Source organism: Glandiceps talaboti, chromosome 15 (assembly GCF_964340395.1).
Source record: "Glandiceps talaboti chromosome 15, keGlaTala1.1, whole genome shotgun sequence".
Lineage (NCBI taxonomy): Eukaryota > Metazoa > Hemichordata > Enteropneusta > Spengelidae > Glandiceps > Glandiceps talaboti.
In genome coordinates, this window is record NC_135563.1 from 14,350,068 (window position 1) to 14,370,950 (window position 20,883).

At 35.6% G+C, this 20,883-nt stretch overlaps 2 protein-coding genes across 2 annotated transcripts in view; both read right to left on the reverse strand.

Moving 5' to 3' along the window:
* Positions 1-20,883, reverse strand: part of LOC144446975 (deoxynucleoside triphosphate triphosphohydrolase SAMHD1-like) — a 367,634-nt gene that overhangs the window by 48,677 nt on the left and 298,074 nt on the right. The window lies entirely within an intron of this gene.
* LOC144446247 (TWiK family of potassium channels protein 7-like) overlaps positions 1,189-20,883 on the reverse strand; it is a 35,580-nt gene continuing 15,885 nt past the window's right edge. Inside the window, exon 2 of the mRNA XM_078135999.1 lies at positions 1,189-2,045. Within this exon, the coding sequence (XP_077992125.1) occupies positions 1,189-2,045 (857 nt within the window). The remainder of the gene's footprint in view (positions 2,046-20,883) is intronic.

The window sequence follows — 20,883 nt, forward strand, 5'->3', positions numbered from 1 at the left end:
TGACTTGCATCATCATCATCATTGCACATGGAAGAGACACAATCCAAAATGTCATTTTGGCAGAACAACTGACATTATGCAAATTAGTCAGTCTAGCGCACATGCTCAATCGGTTTTGAAACCTAACATGGTTGAAACTGTAGGAAATTATGGAGCTGATTGATGACGCATTCTTTAGGGAAGGAAATTACGTATTACCTCATTTACATATTTAACAAAGGGTTGGCAATTATTCAACAGGACTTGCAAGTTGTAAAGTTCCAATGAAAAATTGCCAACGTTATGATACTAGTATGTCAGCAATCTTCAAAACAATACAGTCATGGATTGTGTCGCTACATATAACCGATAGAATTTTGGAGTACCTGCATTTACGAGTCATCAAACTACGATGTTACAGTATGTTACTCGTCACCTAGGAGCCTTGTCACTACGAGTCGCTAGACGAGTAGTGACAAACCCTTATAAAGTCACGAATTAATCAGTTCTATATTGTACGAGTATTTTATGACGAATTAATCAGAGTAACTGATCACTTTAGGCATGTCTACATCTACATCTACATATAAATGTTAATAACATAATAACAGTATATAGGGGTTTGTGCACCGGAAAAATAATCAAAAAGCCAAAAAGTACAATTTCCTTTCGATTCTTGTCTTTTATGAAAATGTATGATTTGTTTGTAAATTGATATCATGCCCGTCAGCTCTATATTTTGAGATGAAGTTCTTTTCATTGTTATGTAACTGTTTGGCTCAAACAATTTAAACACACACACACACACACACACACACACACACACACACACACACACACACACACACACACACGCACGCATACATACACACGCATACACACACATACACACACACATACACACACACACACACTCACTCACTGCATTCACGCACATGCATGTGCGTACGTACATACATACATACATACATACATACCTACCTACCTACATACATACATACATACATACATACATACATACATACATACATACATGCATACATACATACATATACGCACACACATACATGCATGCATGCATGCATACATACATACATACATACATACATACATACATACATACATACATACATACATACATACATACAATATTAGTAATGAAAACAAATAGATGACTTTCTTATTTTGTTACTTGAAGTTTGTTGATATTCACATGCTTGTATCACCCCTAAAACCTCTTGGATTGAACGATTCATCATCACTGTCATCAAGCCAGTAATTTCGTTGCCTGACGCTTGTTGGCCGACTTTCTTCAATATTAGATGGTGTTTTCACTTTGCCCCAACCAATTAAACGTCGACTGATTTTCCGTGAAACGCTACAAATACGGTTCTGAGACTGTGAAAGATAAACACTCAACACGGCCATGCCTGTCATGTTGATATAAAAATACATGGCGAGTCTACATATACTGCCAATACTGTCGATTGTATCTCCAGGAATTAGATCACCAAATCCTATAGTACTTGTGGATACAACTGTAAAATACAAACTTTGGAAATATGTCCAACCCTGCCACCACCAGTAATACAAGGCACTGAGACAAATGCAGGCCGAGGTTGCAATTACCACAGCAAGTAAGGGTAGTTTGAATTCTCTCGGTCGTCTGTTTGTATCTGATGGAACTTTTGCACGTTTCCCTTTCCGCTTAAGTTTCAAACTTTCTGGGCGTAAAAATTGAATACTGTCGCCACCACTTGGAATTGTCACTGTTGGCCCATTGCCATTTGAAAACTGAGTTTTAGATTCATTTTGATGTACGTAGTTTCTCTCAAAATATTTTTCCCTGTGGTCTGTTGGAGACCGCGTTTCTGTGACGTCTCTTTCTCCTGTTCTTCCTTTCTTGCCACGGAGTTTAGCGAAACACGACAACAACGATTTGATGGAGTGGAATACGAGTTTACTGGAGTCAGCGATAACCTGGAAACTTAATGGAATTCCAAGAAGTGCGTACACCATACAGATGAATCGACCAAGATTTGTAGCTGGTGCCATGTGTCCATAACCTGAAAATAATATAAAAAAAACATCGTTAAATCTAATGCCTCCCGTAAAGTTTAGTCTCCTTGTATAATTGGTTATTTTATACCTCCTGAAACTCAAAGACCCACACAGACGATCCGATCGAAGTCTGACTACATTGTGAAATGTTTTTAGCAACAAATCAATAAAAAATTAATTCAAAATGTAAATCCGCTACGTTGACACGGGTATTCTCGCTTAATGAAATTAAGACGCGTCAAGTCTGTGTATTTTCGTAATAAACAGAACATAAAAGAAACGTGTTTTCAATTCTACTCGGTTTGTTAGGTGATTACTTGATTACAGGGTAGAGAATGTAAAATTACTATGAACGTGTAAACACCTGATACCTGTCCAACAGATATATCACCAGCGCCATAAACGGGCTTATAAACCACGTTTAGAATATCTGTTCAGATTTGTTGTGCAATTTTGAGGGGCGTAAAGCGAAAGAGAAAACTTCAACCGAGATGCTGACAAAGAAATATTTATGCTACAAGTCTTACAGGCATAAATCTCTTAGGTTAACAACTGCCAAGTTATTATCGCGTCACGTATTCTCTCGAACATTGGATGTGTGTCTGTCACCTTGCAATATATCAAACAGCATACTAATGCCATAGGGAAGGTCCTTGGGTCATTTATCATGTTCAAATCTATGTACAACAGTGGAAATTGATCTCTGTGAACATGCAAATAAGTAAACATGTATACGTGTCGTGTCGTTGTATTATACCATGGATTTGTTTTAATAGCTCCCAGACGTCTATATTGTGAAAACTAAATTCCCCCCAGAGTGGAATTGCCTCACTTAAAATGTATCAGTTTGTGCTGACATGGCGAAGAACAAATTGAATCAAAGTAGACTGAATGACTCGATGAAAGTATCCATTCCCTAAAGTCAATGTCAGCGACAAATGTGAACCTTTGTGTCAATGTTTACACAAAACACATTTAATGTTTATGAGCGAAATGGCGATCTGTTAATGGAAAACTTGTATAAAGATCTACAAAGGAGGTGGTTTCAACCTGTCATGCAGTCATTTCAATTAATGCATTTGAAATTGTATTAATTTGTTCGCATTCAATAGCGGCTCTATTGATGTGGGTTATTTTCAAAATTAGTTCGTGACTATGGAAATTCGATGCATGAATTATATATTAGATTTGGGTGATAAAAACTAATCAATTAGTAAAAAATTTCTTTAAAAAACACATTAAAATGAAATTTCTGTCAAGTCAATAAATGTGAAAACCCATATACATGAAAAATCTGCCCGTTAATCACGTGATATTTAATTGGTAACATGGCCTTGAAATTTTAGATACTATTAAAGGTATAACAATAAAGATATATCTCCTTATTGTACGTAGCACAAATTGTCTGATAAACGTATAAACGCAATGTATATTTTGGTAGGTTCTCAACCTAAACGGAATGTTAGTTTACAGAGTAATGATTTTCCTTTAAACAGTGTAGGAACGTATTGCTATAAAATATCGTGAATGCAGTACGAGAGAGAGAAAGAGAGAGAGATAGAGAGAGAGAGAGAGAGAGAGAGAGAGAGAGAGAGAGAGAGAGAGAGAGAGAGAGAGAGTGTGTGTGTGTGTGTGTGTGTGTGTGTGTGTGTGTGTGTGTGTGTGTGTGTGTGTGTGAGAGAGAGAGTGAGAGAGAGAGAGAGAGAGAGAGAGAGAGTGTGTGTGTGTGTGTGTGTGTGTGTGTGTGTGTGTGTGTGTGTGTGTGTGAGAGAGAGTGAGAGAGAGAGGCTAATACGTGACACAAGCTTCATCTATTCATTGTCACGATTTGAATTCAATTCATTTTCACTGTTCAACTTTACTCTACATAGAACATTGTTCCATTTCACATACTAATATTGCCACTGCCCTTGAAATAAGTTTTTTCCTATCTTCATACCATTAATTTTTATAGCTAACATCCAGTCTTTTTAAAGTAATGGTTTATGATTGATATCAGGGGACATAAAATAGATATTCATTTGACAATTGCCATTATTTTGCTTAATTATTCACGGAAACTAGCCACTAATTTGAGAATAGTCATAAACTAAACATGTGTAGTCTATAACAGAAATTGTTCATGTAATTAATCAAGGGCTGTTAAATACAGAAATTGGGCCATAACAGTGTACTTCAATCGATCTAGGTCCCAAGATAATAGCTGTGTGTTTGTATTGATTGACACGTGTTGTTATACCTGCAAGAAGATGGTGTTTTAAGATGGGTGGAAATGAAGCAAGGGAGGGGGGGGGGGGAACTGAACGAAATATAATTACTTAAATGAGTGATGCAAACCTATGAATATTACAAGCCTCGTTTTTTTGTCAGTGTTTGTTGATTTCGTGGCACAGGTGATTTATTGGACAACCGACTTTGAGCTAAATGATATACCACATAAAACGTATACGCCAGCTTCACACATTGGCGGCGATATTACATTTTTATGTCACTTGTCTCGTACGTATTTTATGTTTCAACCTGCCTAATGGAGCATCCATGTCACAACCGATGCCCCGAATACGAGCATATTGCAAATCTTTGCCCTGAAAACATGTCTATCTCGTACAGGTTGGCTGAATAAAAATGCAATTTTTTTTTATTTTTTATTTATTTTATTTTTTTTGGGGGGGGACGTATGAAAGACTTGCCGAGGACAAACGTAAGAACAAATAACTATTTGAACAAAGACTTACAATGGCAACGTCATTATTGAATTTTTCAATTGTTATTGAAAGCGGAAGATAAAAGCTATTCTTGTATGGGAGGGTAATGGGTATTGTCAGTGGGAGTCTGAAGCCTCTATCTCAACGGAGTGGAAACAATGGCCATGGGTAGGGGAACATAACGGCTCTGGACAGTTGTTGAACATTATAGTACTGTTGTACTTCTCCAGTGAATAATGATTGAGTATGACATCGTGACAATATAATAATTTCAAAAGCAAACATACGCCTTTAGCAACAATTTGGGTAAATTGACATGTTTGTTTCACAGGTCGTATCAACGATGCATCATGTAAGCAACGATCACTGGCATTTTTAGTCACCCATAGAAAATCAATCTCCACAAGGAAAAAACACCAAATTTGCTTTTAATCCACACTTTGGATACGTAGAATCCATTGAAGGATAAAGTGCTATGTTTTGCGTGTACGTGTACTTTAGTCTTCGTTCTACAATGACACCTTATACAGTGACCCAGTTAGTCATAACACGTGGACGTACTTTTCTGATAAATATGTATTTCAAGGGAAGCGTTAGTAATAACGACACGTTTCGGAATTGGAATTAATTTTAGATAAACAACATTTATACTCCAAATGTTATGAATACTTGAACATTTCATGTGAACGTAATTGAATAGTAAAACGTGCAAATGAGAGATGATAATGTATTTGAAAATCAATAAAAAAAATAAAAACACACGCATTTTCTCATTCTATCCCAAGGGAAGCAGACTCAAAACATTCCATCTTGCGTATCGATGGAATAATTCCTTGCCACCCTAGTGCCCTTCAACTCTTGACTTGAATTTACATACGAATGTGGCGCACACGTAGATCCAGAACCCCCGCAGTCATTTCAAACCTAGTTAATTTCTATAAAAGGTACATTTCCCAGATGACCAGAGTTGCAATCTCGTTGGTAAGTATCATTCTTATGAGATGCACTGTTATAGTATGTGCTTTATACGGTAGATTGTTACCAGAGTACCACGGAAAGATGCACACACATAATAACCATACCAGTTGTCTACGACAAATAACAACAGTTTATCAGTGAAAGAGACATTAAAACATTTAGAAATCTTAATCCTCGGGAAACGTCACACACACGACTGTTCAGTCACGATCAGCCACTGTCAGAGTTGAATAGTAATTGGCTTTCCAATGGTGTAGGATTATTTAGCACATTATGTACACTTGCATAAGTTCTATACTGTGACCCTATTCAAATTCTGAGTGAAAAGGTAGACGCTATACGTCCATCGCTGCAAAGACCCTTTTCGAAACCAACTAATAATGTTGATAGTATCTACCTGGCTCCAACGAAATTCGACATCAGCGTCGGTCAACATCTTATGTTACTGTCTGGTATATATGGCGACAGTGCCTATCAACAACAAAATCTGCTCTGTTACAAGGATTATACCATTCGTACACTGCCGTTCTTTTTTATCCGAATTCTGAAATTCCTCATAACTTCAAATCAAGTTACACACTTTTTATATAAAAACAACAACATTTTCGCACTGACGCAAAGTGCATTTTGGAGGTGCCGGAAAGAGGCCGGTGGTTTTATGACTATGTTTAAAAATAGAATTTCCTATTACATCAGGAGGGGAGGTTAGGTATCAAATGAACAACAGTACACAAGATAGTGGATTGAAGAAACAAGAGAGATTTTCAGTTGTGTTACACTATAGACCGGTTGTTTTCTTCGATCCATCTCTCCATCATATAGGCTTATGGGTTTCTCTAGCACGACAATCCATTCGTACAGTCGACAGTGGCAGTTTAATGCTATTAATGCCATTCATGCATTGCCGTGGGTATTTTATCATGTTTGTCGAAATAATCAAACTCCACGTTGATAAAACATGATGACCTGCGACTTACTTCAAGACCGAAGGCGGAGTAAGTTTGAAGTAATTACCGGGACAGTCAAACACGGTCATACAACCCATACCAATTAAATATGAATGAGCAACTGTCTGAATGAAGTAACCGTCTGTCAGTTTGTGATGAATTACTACTAACAAGCTGTGTTCACCCTTTCCCCAGCATGAGATTTAGCTATAGACTTTCGGTAGAATTTATTAATTTGACTATACGTTGGAGAGAGAGAGAGAGAGAGAGAGAGAGAGAGAGAGAGAGAGAGAGAGAGAGAGAGAGAGAGAGAGAGAGAGAGAGAGAGAGAGAGAGAACGACCACAGTATAGTAATCAGACTAATGTCTTTGTCATCTGCTAGAGTTACATGTAGTCACATACAACAACGTAATACAATATATTACCTACGCACTTGAAAATTGAAATGCTTCACCAATGCAATAAGTTGCGGTTTGTCAAAAGAAACTGACATTTAGGATAACTAGAAGCTCGAAGTTTAATTAATTAAACATCTTCCAAAGACAATGAAATGTTCCCAGGGTCCTAATGCATATTATCATTCACTCCTGAACATTGGTGAATGAATGGCTTTTAAAGGTCAAAACCTGAAAAGTTATTATTCAGTGACAAACATGATAAATTGGATGTATGTTATAGCTAAAACAGACTCTCTGTGAACAAGTAACAAGACTACATACAGGTTAGCAGACTTCGAATAATCACATATCATTGTGGTATATAGGTGTCTTGTGGCATTCTAATCTGCGCACATGCATTACATAGTTGCCATGATCTTGCCTAATGGAATTTACTCTTGTCATATGTTCACGTCTTATTCACTTTCAATGAATATGTGCAGTGTGGATAAAAAGATGAGTCCGGATCTCATCAAATACCAGGCTAGCTTTCTGCTATCACGACAGTATTCCATGAATTTGGCGTACTTTTGTAATTATTCAATCTGCGGGGTTCCTATATTGTATCTCGAACCCGAGATCACTATATTACTGTGGGATACTAGCATATCACGCCAATGAAACACTGTAACGCTCTTAAACCCCCCCCCCATCCATCTATCCATCTCCGCCAGACCATCACCCCCACCAGCAACATCAGAACCGCCATCACATTCCTCACCATTGACCAGTCGCCATTGACCAATCGCAATGTTCGTAAGCTAGTGAATTCTGGGATACGTTGATACTAATATAATCAAGATAAGGAATGTTAGTAACACCGGAAAGCCCTAACTATCCAATATCCAAAAGTGGTTCCCCTTGTCATTATAGCAGACCCTTGTACATGCTGTAGTTATTAGTATACTAGGTAGTTGACTTCTCGAAGGTGGACCCTTGTATTAACAACCAGTATATCAAATTCAAATCTCTGCAATATTTGTGTGCTATAGCGTTAATTGGTATACAGTAATTTCAACACAAAGTGACGCGAATGCGGCTAACAAACGACAATAAATGTATTATGTATATCCCAAAGGAATGAGACAGCTATATAAAGAAATTATTTATTATCTAAATTGACAAACTATTGGCGATAAACCAGCCATGTCTGCAAGTATATGATTTGTTGCTAAGACCTATAAAAATGTATGAAAAGTTGGTTATTTCTTGTTTTGGAGAGTTTGGGAATTGTTTTTATAACTCCCTACTGTACGGATGCGTGGTACACAGCTTTCGTTGCTCATTCACTATTTATAAGCAGACACAAATGTGAATAATGAAGAGTTCACCGCAAACCCTGATGTAATTGTAAAATATGCAACATTCACTGTCGGCACGGGTAGCAAATAATGATGATTTCAATAACCCTAGTTTCAGTGTTCAGTAGAAAACATACAACTCCTGATTTTCAAAAACCCCTACAGGACAGATTCGCATGACAACATCACATAATAGATCTGCTCGTCTACATGGAAGTAATATATCCAAAGTGAAATGAACACTCAGAATGAGTGTAGAGCAAACTTGTAAAGTTACTGATGCAATGAGAAGTGGTTACCATGGCAACCTTCAAGTGGCTAAAAGTTCTAATAGCAATGTCGAATTTCGATGACAATATAAAAAACAATGCCTTTATGACAGGATAACATATAAGATTTATTTGGAGTCAAAATCTCAGCGGTGAGTACAAGTTAATAGGGTTCATGAATATTGCTTCCCACTCTAATTACATACCTGAGATATGGGACTACGTTTACCGTTTAAGTCATTTGGGACTCACGAATCACCTATCTTTAAATTGTGTGTAGTCTTCCTCGATTTGCTTCATACTGTCATAAATATTCGAACCGTAAAAAATATTACAATGTCAATATGCAAAGAAAAACATTTTTTTTGTAATAAGATTGCCAGAATCCGAAGAATATTTTTTTCAAAAGCTTCAGTGTTCTCAAAATAGGGTGACACATTCTCAGAATATCTATATTTGTAATGTCGTTAGCGCGCAATCACAGGACTATGTATCGTTAAAATGAGGTGTTGTAAAGGAAGTTTCGCACGTATCTTTTTGTTTCCAAAAACTTGTTTGGGTTCTCTCTTTTTTAGGGGGGGGGGTCGCGTTGTTACTTTTAGGGACGAATTGGAATAGCAAAGCTAATCACCGAGACACCATAAAGAGATGTAACATTCAGTATAAATTTATCTTCGAGCGATGGTTTCTTAAAGACGAAAACATTTTGTACATTTTGTACGCAAATGATTTATAAAATAATACCCAGCTTTTGCATAAAAAACACGCAATTAATAATATTCGATTTAAAGTCCATTTGGCATTAACATCCATGCAGTCGTTTTGAAACATCACTTTCATATTTTGCTAGCTCAGAATTTTTCCAACCACTTTAGTTGGAAATATCGTGATTAAATGTGATGAATGTGTTGCAAAACTTTCTGGTTAACATGTCACGTTCGTGGGACACATACGATGTCATGAGCCTAGGTTTCGCCTTAAACGTCATTTCCGGCTGCATTGCGCAATGAGTGCAAGATCTATAGCAAACCTATGGTATATCTGACAGCTGTGTATATCATAAACGTGCCATGCCGTTCGTCCATTTTGCTCTCCTATGAACATCTCATCCATCAGATATGTTTTCCAATTTTATTACCGATAATGGATAACCTGTACTCCCCAAGATAACATTTTAATCCATGGAAATAACCACTTTCGATAACCAAGAGTAAAAACCAATTAAAGCTAACATTTGGAGCAAATGCAATAAGATACATATTGTCATAGATAATAACTGCAAGCTATATTACCCTTTCCATTGTCAATTACATTGTAGATAATGTCATTTTGGCGATACGAATCAATACAAGTGAACAAAATATATAAACTCCTCCTTTACGAATGATAGTAACATTAGGTTGACATTTGTAGTAAACATAAGAAGATATTTGTATTTCTCATAGATGATACCCTAGAACTTCCTGATTATTGTATTTGTCACATTTCAGGTACGCCATTTTTGGAAAACATAAGCCAGCAACAGCCAGAATACTTTTTTTTCAAAGTTACATCTACCGTTTATTGTACCAGAATTTCTCTCTTTCTGAAAGGTAAAATACAACTGTTCGCACCACCGATAAGATTGCGGAGGCAACCCTCTATGTAAGAAAGTTATCTCAGTAAACAGTTCTCTAATTTACATAAACTGGATATCAAAGGTGAGCGACATGAAGTGTTAAAATCTGCCAAGGACATACTAACAGGTGATTATTTGATAAACGTTTACAGGTGTTTGATGTATCCCAGGAACAAAATTGCCTGAGAGGTTATTCAAATCTCCCTATAACAATCTTTGTCCCCCAAATAAATCAACGCCCTTTTTATTTTCCCGCAGACTTCCATGCAACACAGTATAAGCGGCCATTTTGGATTCTTTAAAGGCTTTATTTTGACTATAATTTTTACCATTTTGAAACTTTTGCGTTGCGAACCCTAAGTGTGTGTACTTTGAATTTAACTGAGATTGGTTTGGACTAAAGTAACATCAATAACTTGATACTTTTAGTTCTAAGGAACGTAATCATGGTGGATCAGGCGCTGCTAAACGATACATTGAGAGTATCATATACACCGATTTGTATAGAAATACTATGTAAGCACATGTACAAACGGAAATGGAAAAAGTCGGATGTGTGGGGTTTACAGATGTAATGGACCTTACAAACTTTGCCATTGAGTTGCGGCTCACGTTGAGGATCAAGGCTAAAGGGATTACTTTAGTCTTCAAGATTGATCATAAATACTATCATCTAAACTCATTTAATAAAAGACGATAGAAAATAATAGTGTCCGAATTAGAAACATTGCAAACTTATTAATCTTAACACGGATGGTATCATCTATCTCCATCAATCTATCGGAAGATATAAACCAATAAAATCAATCATGTGATTAACTGGACGTGAAGTGTCGTTAATTCTCTTTGCTCTCACCTAAGTGTCACTTTTAAAAAAAAACGCTGTTCAACATCAATAAACTGGATACTGTCCAGAGTAAACAACAGCCGGTGCTAGATCTTTTAACAACTATAATATTACTGAAAAGATTTACTTTTGTCAACCATAGGACATACTGTTTACTTATTAAAGTTCTGAAATGGATACGTGTGTTTTATATTTTGAAGTCAAAGATTAAACATAAATCATTTCAATAATAAATGAGATTGAATAAATCATACAATAAAGATTATATTGTTGATGAAAGTAGGTTTTTCACGAACGGCTTTAATACAGTGAAGTTATAACAGTAAATTATTTACAACTATTACGTTTACAATTCACATATATTTGATAATCTCATATCGTAGTATAAATGGGAAATAATTTATACCTGTTGTCCATCCCAGCTCAGTGGATATATATATATATACATGTTAAGATCTGTGTGTGCATGGGCGTAAACATGTAATTAACATCCACACGTTCGGAATGGGCATAAATATAGACCCGTATAGTCATAATCTATCGCAAGCGTTATTTTGTATCCATAAGGCAGAACGCGTCTGTAAAACTAGATATAGATTTTCCACAGGCAATTATATATGCGTACATTTTGTAGGTTATCTATAGATTGACGCGGTCTCTGTTACATATCACATATACACGTATTACATCTCTTATTAATGTAACTACTACTGTTGTTGTTGTTGTTGTTGTTGTTGTTGTTGTTGTTGTTGTTGTTGTTGTTGTTGTTGTTCGATATCTATTGATTAATGAGAAAGTATCTTTTAAATAAGGCATTAAGCTTGTTTTTAGGTAGAGTATTTTTACATGGTTGACCGGAGCGTTTTTCCGTTTGAATGGAGGCATTGAAAATCTGTTGTATGCCTTGAGTAAAGGTAAACCTTATCTCTAAGCGACAATACTTTCGCTTACTCCCCATCAATAATTTACATTGAAATTCCACTCCACGTTAACAGTTCCTCATAAATGTTTAAAATTCACCTGAGCTAGGGTGATGTATTCACTTCATATTCTGGACGTCGTGTCGCTATTGATTGTTCATAGAAGCATGGTTCAGTCAACTAGATCGTGACCTGGTATTCATTCTTCCTCGTGTCTAGTCAGGATCCCAGTCGTATACTTGCCAACAACGTATTTGTTCATTAAAGAGAAATAATTCTAGGGTCATCCACAAACGCTCATTAACGCTAGGGTCATCCACAAACTCTCATCCGAGTAATTTGACTTCAACGAGAAATGATTCTAGGGTGAGGTAGGCTGTGCAGCTGCCATTATAATTAATTACTTCCTAAGTCACATGGGACTTGCAAAGTGTAGCAGTGGAAAACATACAAATTAAAAACATTTCCTGTGTTTTTGTACTTAGATACCCTTGGTTATTTTCACACTTAATAGCCTTGGGGTGGGGCATGAAAAGCAGAAGAAAGAAAGGTTGTTTTTTTGTGAGTGAAGAGAGTTGAAATTATTGCCACTTTCAGCTGCCAAGTAAACTATAACTTGAAGGAAATCATACATTGCAAGATTTACTAAAGGCAAACGAAATCGATTGTCAGATCCAAACGAAATGCATCACAACACTAATGTCAGAAACTAGTAATATGTGCTTTTTTACTAAGAGTAATTTCTTTTAATCGAAGACAACAAATGGGTAGGTACACTAAGTAATATGCAATATATGTTTCCAAAGATTGTCGAGGAAATGTTACTCTATACTATAATAAGTTATTTTAAGCTGATAAGTTCACCTAGTTACCACTCTTTTTATCGATCAATACATGTAATGAAAACAACTCCACCGCAGCTAAGGAACTGTTTGTTACATGCGTAGCAACATTTTGTTACTGGTATAGGCTGTCACATAATACAATAACCAATCCATATTTATAAAATATCAATGTTTTTTTATTGGAAAGCTTATAATTGGCGAACAAACAAAAGACCTTCATCAGACCATTAGACTATCATATCGACCAGCCATTATCGAAAACATACGGATACATGTGCACGTATTTCACCTTTTCCATTTGATATTTTACAGTAGTTTTCACCAATCATTATTCAATGCGATGTCCACCATAAGACACGTCAACTTCAGTAAAATATTTTCTGATAAGATCGACAAAAACACAAGCAAGTCGGGCATGGACATTTTCCAAAGGCTGCATTGATATAAGACAGATTAACCGTATTGATACGTGGTGAGTGTCAAGATAACAAGGAGACATCTTACGAGTTTATTTACGAGTCTAAAGATGTGACGATGGAGTTTTCAAGGCTACAGTTTAATATGATAAAGATTGTGACATGAAATTTATGTTTGTTTACGTGTGTTGGATACCAAAGATTGTTTTTCATCAAACCATAAAATGAATTATGTACAACTTTTCATTGATAAACCAAAATACATCAAATATATCGGGCATCCATTACATTGCATACACGGTGCATTACGCCATTTTTTCCAACTCAAGGAGGAAACAAAGTAGCGATTAACACTCTATCTAAGGCATAATATGTAGATGTAGCAAGAACAGGCGTATGAAATATAAATTTTGAATATATAACATAACAAATCACAAGCCTAGGTACCTAGGTATACTTATTTTATAAAATCATTTTAGCACAATGTAACTTATTATGAGATAATCATTCAGAAAATTCAGAAATCTCTTTACCACTTTTGACTATTACAACTAGATATACTTAAATCTTAGTCAATTTATAAATATTTTTCAGAAATATTATAGTTATTTTGAAGGTATATAGATCAAGATACAGTGCCATTAAGTACGCCCAGACTTGTTATGTTGTATCCTGCCCCTTTTCTAAGACGAACAGGATATACAGGCATATAGTATTTAGGACAATTAGTCTTTGATGTATACTAAGTTGTAAAGATTGTGTAAAGTATGCAAAAATATGCAATTTACTGGGAATTGAACGGGTATCTTTATTTTAGTTTTTTATGGCTTGCATCGTTGTAATTGAAAACATTCATTCGTTCGTAGAGTATAATTCTGTTTTCTGTAGACTGTTGCTAACATCATTATCAACTCACCATAAAATCTAAGAGGTATCACAGTCTGTTAATCTGATAATTACATCAATTACATTTTTCTTTGAGTACAGCTAATTCTCTGAATTATGGATTTCTTTTTACTTTTACACAATGACGGAAGTAGATTTCCGTAATATTGAAATTTTGAAATGGCAAGATCTAGAAAGGTAATATCACGTGATTGACACGAAACTTTTCAAATGAGGTAAGTATTTAGAGATAATTATAGCAAACATTCAGGTATTAACACATCTGTTACAGTACATACAACGAATCAAGTCATTTTAGTAAACGAGTTCTCGTTACGCCAATTCATGCATTTAATGGAACACTAATTAGATGGCTGGCCATCGGTCTTCCACCAAACTTTGCGACAATAAGTAAGGAATACCTTTTCTCTGAAGTTCGTACTATAACGGGTAGACCCTGGAGGTACTCGTATGTGCGTGTGAGTCTGCATCACAATAATTCAAACTTTACTTTGTAATAGCACCAATGGACAAGGCTCTGACAGACTACGATTAAGTCGTGATTAAATATTAAAATTGTCTGTCTGGTTATAATGATCCAAAGATTGCGGTTTTTGACCGGCGGATCGCTAATTTCTCGTACGAATCACTAAACGGGTGAGACAAGAACACCACCGACAAAGTTACCTTATTAATGTTAATCTGCAATATTACTACGATTTTTCCCTATTAATTGAATTATTCAAAAGACTGCAAACTGAAGCCGATCATTTATCAGTATTGAGAATGTTTAATTTAACCTAGCTCTTATTTTATAAATTGACATTTAACTGTAATCCTGAGCTTTAATTAAGGGCATTTTCTCTTGGCTATACTCAGTCACCATACAAGTTATGCCACAGGCAATAGAGGTCATATAAAAACGTATTACCGCTGGTACTTACATTGTTACCAGGTATGTAATATTGTAAATGTCTGTAATGATTGGTGTATGCATTAAAAAGTCATTATCCGCCCCTGTTGTCTTTATTTGAATATTCATTAGATTAAAGAAATATACAATGGCGCGAGTCTCAGTATCATACTGTGGCGTACAATGTTATGATTCAGCTTCGGAAGATTACATTTTAAAGAAATTTTGAGGGAAACTGTATTTTAAGAATACTCGTACATTCATGTGACCCCCTTCGTTATAACATAACATAGATTTTTTTTAAACAGCATGGCATAGCATAACATAACATAACGTAACATAATATAACATAGCATGACGTAACATAATATAACATAACAAGACGTAACATAAATTAAATGTAACATAATATAACATAGCAGAACAGCCTAACGTAACGTAACCTTTGACATAATGTAACATATATAGCATAACATAACATTACATAACACACGGTAACGTAACATAGCATAGTAGCATAGCATAACATAACGTAGCTTTTAACACTACACAACACAGCACAGCACAGCACTGCACAAGACAACACAAGACAACACAACACAACACAACACAACACAACTGTCGTTATAAAAGTTTTCAATGACCATATACTTCATTCAGGCGAACCTTTAATTGGCATTCCTCATGAGACTAGCATAGAAATAACTGGTGTTTCTCCGTTGGCGTTACCGCAAACGACATTTGTAATTTCATAAATACGATTTACTAATAACCTCAGCATACGTCTATCGCCTATCAAATTTCGATGTTAGTGAGTTTTAATAAAATAGTCATGTTAATTACATCCTCGAATGTAAAAAAGTATATATATTAGACTTAAGGCACGTACAATATTTCAATCGATAATACGCATATCCTAAAGGCCAACATAACCAAATCAGATAATTATGATATTCATTTCTTTTCTTCAAGTCTTCCTACCCCTCGGTTGCGGCGTGGGAGATTCTATTAATTAGTGGATTGATCCAAACGTCAGGAGACATACGGTTAAATGTCACATTTTACTACTCTCCTCTTATTGAAATTTTAGCTGCGCATGATTAGGACATAAAACATAAAATGGCTGCAACGAGGGATATTTGTTCTCCATTTGTTCTCTATTTTTGTTCTTGTTTTAATATACTTTTGTTGTTGCACATGCTGAAGCACGTATAATGACATCATATTCAATTGAATTTCAATAAAAATGGGTTCAAAGTTCCCTTGAATATCCTAACCACAATTCAATTACCCGAAGGCAATTACTGTAATGAGAGTAACTGGGAATATGATATGACTTGTGATAACTGAAAAATATATTGTTCATGTTTCCAAGTATATGCAGTAACAGTAAAATATATAGCCAGCTAGGAACGTTCGGTAGGTTAGAAACGAATGTGACGATGTTGTACTGTCCAACTAAAATGCATGCTATGTAACCAGAATATAAGCTTAACCATGGAAGTATAGCCTTTATGATATCTTGTTTAATAAATAACATGTGACATTTATTTAAGTTTGTGGAAGAGGCTCATTACAAGAATTATCATCAACTCAGCAGGGGAGAATAACAAAGTAACAATAGCGTTGGTGTTTATTGTAAAAGAATCTCTGGCGTAATAATGTGAGCCAATCCATCTTAAAATGGCAACACAACATTGGGAAAGTTAAAGGTATTCTTCGCTTTGATAGTATTGGTCGGTGTTTTGCTGTGTATCTGATCTCTCTTCAATGTGTAATGACTGGGGTGAAACGTACAAGACATGTCAGAGAAATGGCATTCGTGGACTCAGTGATATTTGATATTTGACATTAAAGTCTCTGAATAAAGGTTTATTCCAAGAAATACTTTCAACGCAGCAGGGGAGAATAAGGTTTATTATTATAGTAGTAATAGCGTTGGCGTTTATTGAAAAAGGCAAGCTTGGGACGCATAAGTCGTTTCTGAGAAATGGCACTGGTACAAATGTCGGCAGTTATTAATATTACAAATGTCGGTTGTACAGTGCACCCAAACAATGTCACCATCATAGAGATACACGTGCACAAACCTGTCAATACCGAATGGAGATCTTATACCTACTTCAAGGCACAATTCAACATAAATGTTATAGTAAATTAGGTTTATGCAAGTATGTATGTTCTTGATAAATATGGTATCTGAAGTTGGCTCATTTCTCCTTAAACTTTAGTTCGACAAGTCATGTAAATCTACACACCACAATTAGTGGGTTTGATTATCTGTAGTTTAACTGGAAAGTTTACAGGTATATTAATATTGACCTTGACAGTGACTATGAGACACTGATGAAATATATCCCTATCCACCTTGTAAAGCTGGCCTTGTACTTGATCTGTCACTTCTTATTAACCATAAATCAGTATGTCGTTGAACTCACAGATGTAATTCCCTTGTCATAAAATCTGATTGCGACGTGACATCACAGTTTTTGAAATACAGATCAAGGGTAGTCTTATCCGGAGATATAATCCACTCCTTACACACTCGGTAGGTGAATGCCGCTGACAAAATGGACCCAAAGCCGTCAAAAGGAAACGTTTTACATCTGGGCCCGGGTGACAATGCATAATAATCTAGCACCATGAAATTTGTATAAAAAACACACAAAAGAAAACCTAACTAACAATGCTTTCATTATGTAGTACCCTTTATTTATTCTCATTCAGCTGAAAAGTTCACCGATAAATTAATGCCCCTTTTTAATTTGATATCATTCAACACCAATAGTATGAACGGTGGTGTAGTGTGACAATTAAGCCATTCACGAATTGCATGCAGTCCGACCTACACAGTGACATCTTATATATTAGGTTCATCTTCAACAGGATAATCCGCCTTTTGACACTATAAGTACTCTTAGTATAGCGAGGTTCGAGAGAACAAGGACATGTATTCCAAATAAAATGGTTATTTAGGCACGACTAAAGATGCGTTCTTTCTGACTGTTACAAACTTGGTTTCACTTTTGAATTAATTATAATTTCATGAAATTTACGCCAACCTTTGTTGTAACATGGTTAAATATTTGACGGCTAAAACAATGACATTGGCAGCTATATGCCACGGGGATCAGTCACATCAGTGTTTATGCAGGCCCTTGTGTAATAAGTTCAAGCGATAGCCTTGTATGTTCTGTCATTCGTGGCCGAGTGCGACCTTAATATCCTAGGAAAACTAGATAGTGGACAGATTAGTTCTGTCGTGCGTGGCCTTCGTAACGTTTAATTTCGTAAGCAGTAATTTGAGTACTACACGGTGTAAAACATGCCCTTGTCTCATCAGCCTTCGTATCAAATAGCAAGCAATGTGGCTATCATTGTATGTCTTGATTTAGTGTAAGTATACATTATCATACCTGTATTCCAGCTTACTATAGTTAACGAGTAATTTCCAAGAGTAATATATATGTATATATACATATACACTGTATATACATACATACATACATACATACATACATACATACATACAGACAGACAGACAGACAGACACAGACAGACAGACAGACAGACATACATACATACATACATACATACATACATACATACATACATACATACATACATACATACATACACACACACACACACACACACACACACACACACACACACACACACACCGGTGCGTTTTCGCGCTCGTGTGTGTATGTGTATGTATGTATGTATGTATGTATGTATGTATGTATGTATGTGTGTGTGTGTGTGTCTGTCTGTCTGTCTGTCTGTCTGTCTGTCTGTCTGTCTGTCTGTCTGTCTGTATGTATGTATGTATGTATGTATGTATGTATGTAGGTAGGTAGGTAGGTAGGTAGGTAGGTATGTATGTATGTATGTATGTATGTATGTATGTATGTATGCATGCATGTATGTATGTATGTATGTATGTATGTATGTATGCATGTATGTTCCACCCTTAGACATACCTAAATTAACAATTGTACTTCTGTCAATTTCGATAAATGAAAATCGTTGATTCGAAATATTAAGTAACATCATTGATTATCATCAATTTGTACAGCTACTTAACAGACGATTGAGCAATTGAGACGGTCTGCTAGGCTAGTCATTAGCCTTATTGTAGACATATCGGCGAATATAATTCAAATCCCTCTCGCCAAGGGCTCTATTATTAGTCGTTTGATAAGATTAGTGATTGAATTATCGGGTTGAAGTTATTTCATCAAACATTTTGTACGGTATATATCTGTATTTTGACGTCAACTCCTCAATGAGAAATGATTTCAATTCAAGTTTTCACCAGCAGACATTGTTTGCTTTAATGTGCCCATATATTTCCGTAATTAAAAAGCAAGTTTCTTAGTCAACAATCTTCAGACATCGATCCAGATACTGCCTGGGGCAGCCTGGTAATAAACATCTTTTAGTCGCCTTGGTTTACGAAATCAGTCACGCACTAATCTCGACTAAAGTTAAAATGGTAAAGTTTACAAATATAAAGAATGCAAATTAGGTCATTGGAATGCAAAATCTACTAAATGCATCATCACTTAATTGAGTACAGTGACGCAATTTGCTGATATGATATAAAGTGGAAATTGGTAGCAAGCCATTGTATGATATACCATATTTCAGTTATGATTTGATTGAGAAATCTTGTTGCAGTGAGATAACTTTATCTTCAAAGGAGCAGTCCCGCCACATACGCAGCTACAGAGTTGAATATTAAATATTCTGAATGATAATCTGCACCCTAAATATTTTATTCCAACCCATATTGCCCACGAAAGGGATTAATAATTGTCCTTTGAAAACGTATCCCCGGGAAAACAGAAATGTGGAGGTGGAAGATGTAATCCTTTATTAATTGGAAACAGCACATTTCATGGTTTATATTACCTGTGGTAAATATCTTATTCGATCATGAGAGAAGCCGCGTGGCTGTTTATTGCCAATGAGTTAAATAACAGAGCTTCTGATAGTCATTTTATATCTCTTTATTAGCTACTTTCTTTCTTTCCCGTTATTATTAAATCAACTGTTAAAATGCATTTTTACAGACCACTTTATTTTTCACTTTAAAGTCTTTTTAAATACCAAGTGTTTAAAAGGTCGCTTATGTGAACCAATCATCAGCTTAATTGAATAGATTTTGCTACATGCCTTCCGACGGGGTCGGAGAATCGGATTTAAATGCAAAGTTGAACATTTGAAAATGGCGTATATAATTACATGGCCCATTTATTGGCAAGAACGTACTGGAGAAGTTAAATAACAGTTTCTAATAGTCAATATTTACATGTAATATTTTCTTCTTTCTTGAAGCCAATTTTTACTAAATCAACAGTTTAACTGCATTTCAGTGAAAATATTTCACTTTTATTTTCACCGTAAAGAATTTTAAATACCAAGTAAGTAGTCTTTAAAAGCTCGTTTGGCTGAGCCATATTTTTAATTGAATATTTTTTGTTTATATACGTATGACGCGTGCGTTCCGATATGATTGCAGCATCGGGTTTTAGTGTAACAGTCAACCATTTGAAAAGTACGTATGTAAACAAGGGAATGAAAAATCAGACTTGTATTCATGGCGTATTGATGACGTATTACTTTTTGTCATAAAACCTTAGCATTTGGATGTTTTTGAGACACACACAATTCTTTTTTGAGACACACACAATCCTTGTTTGAGATACACTGAATCCTGGTCATAAGACCTTAGCATTTGGTTGTTTTTTGC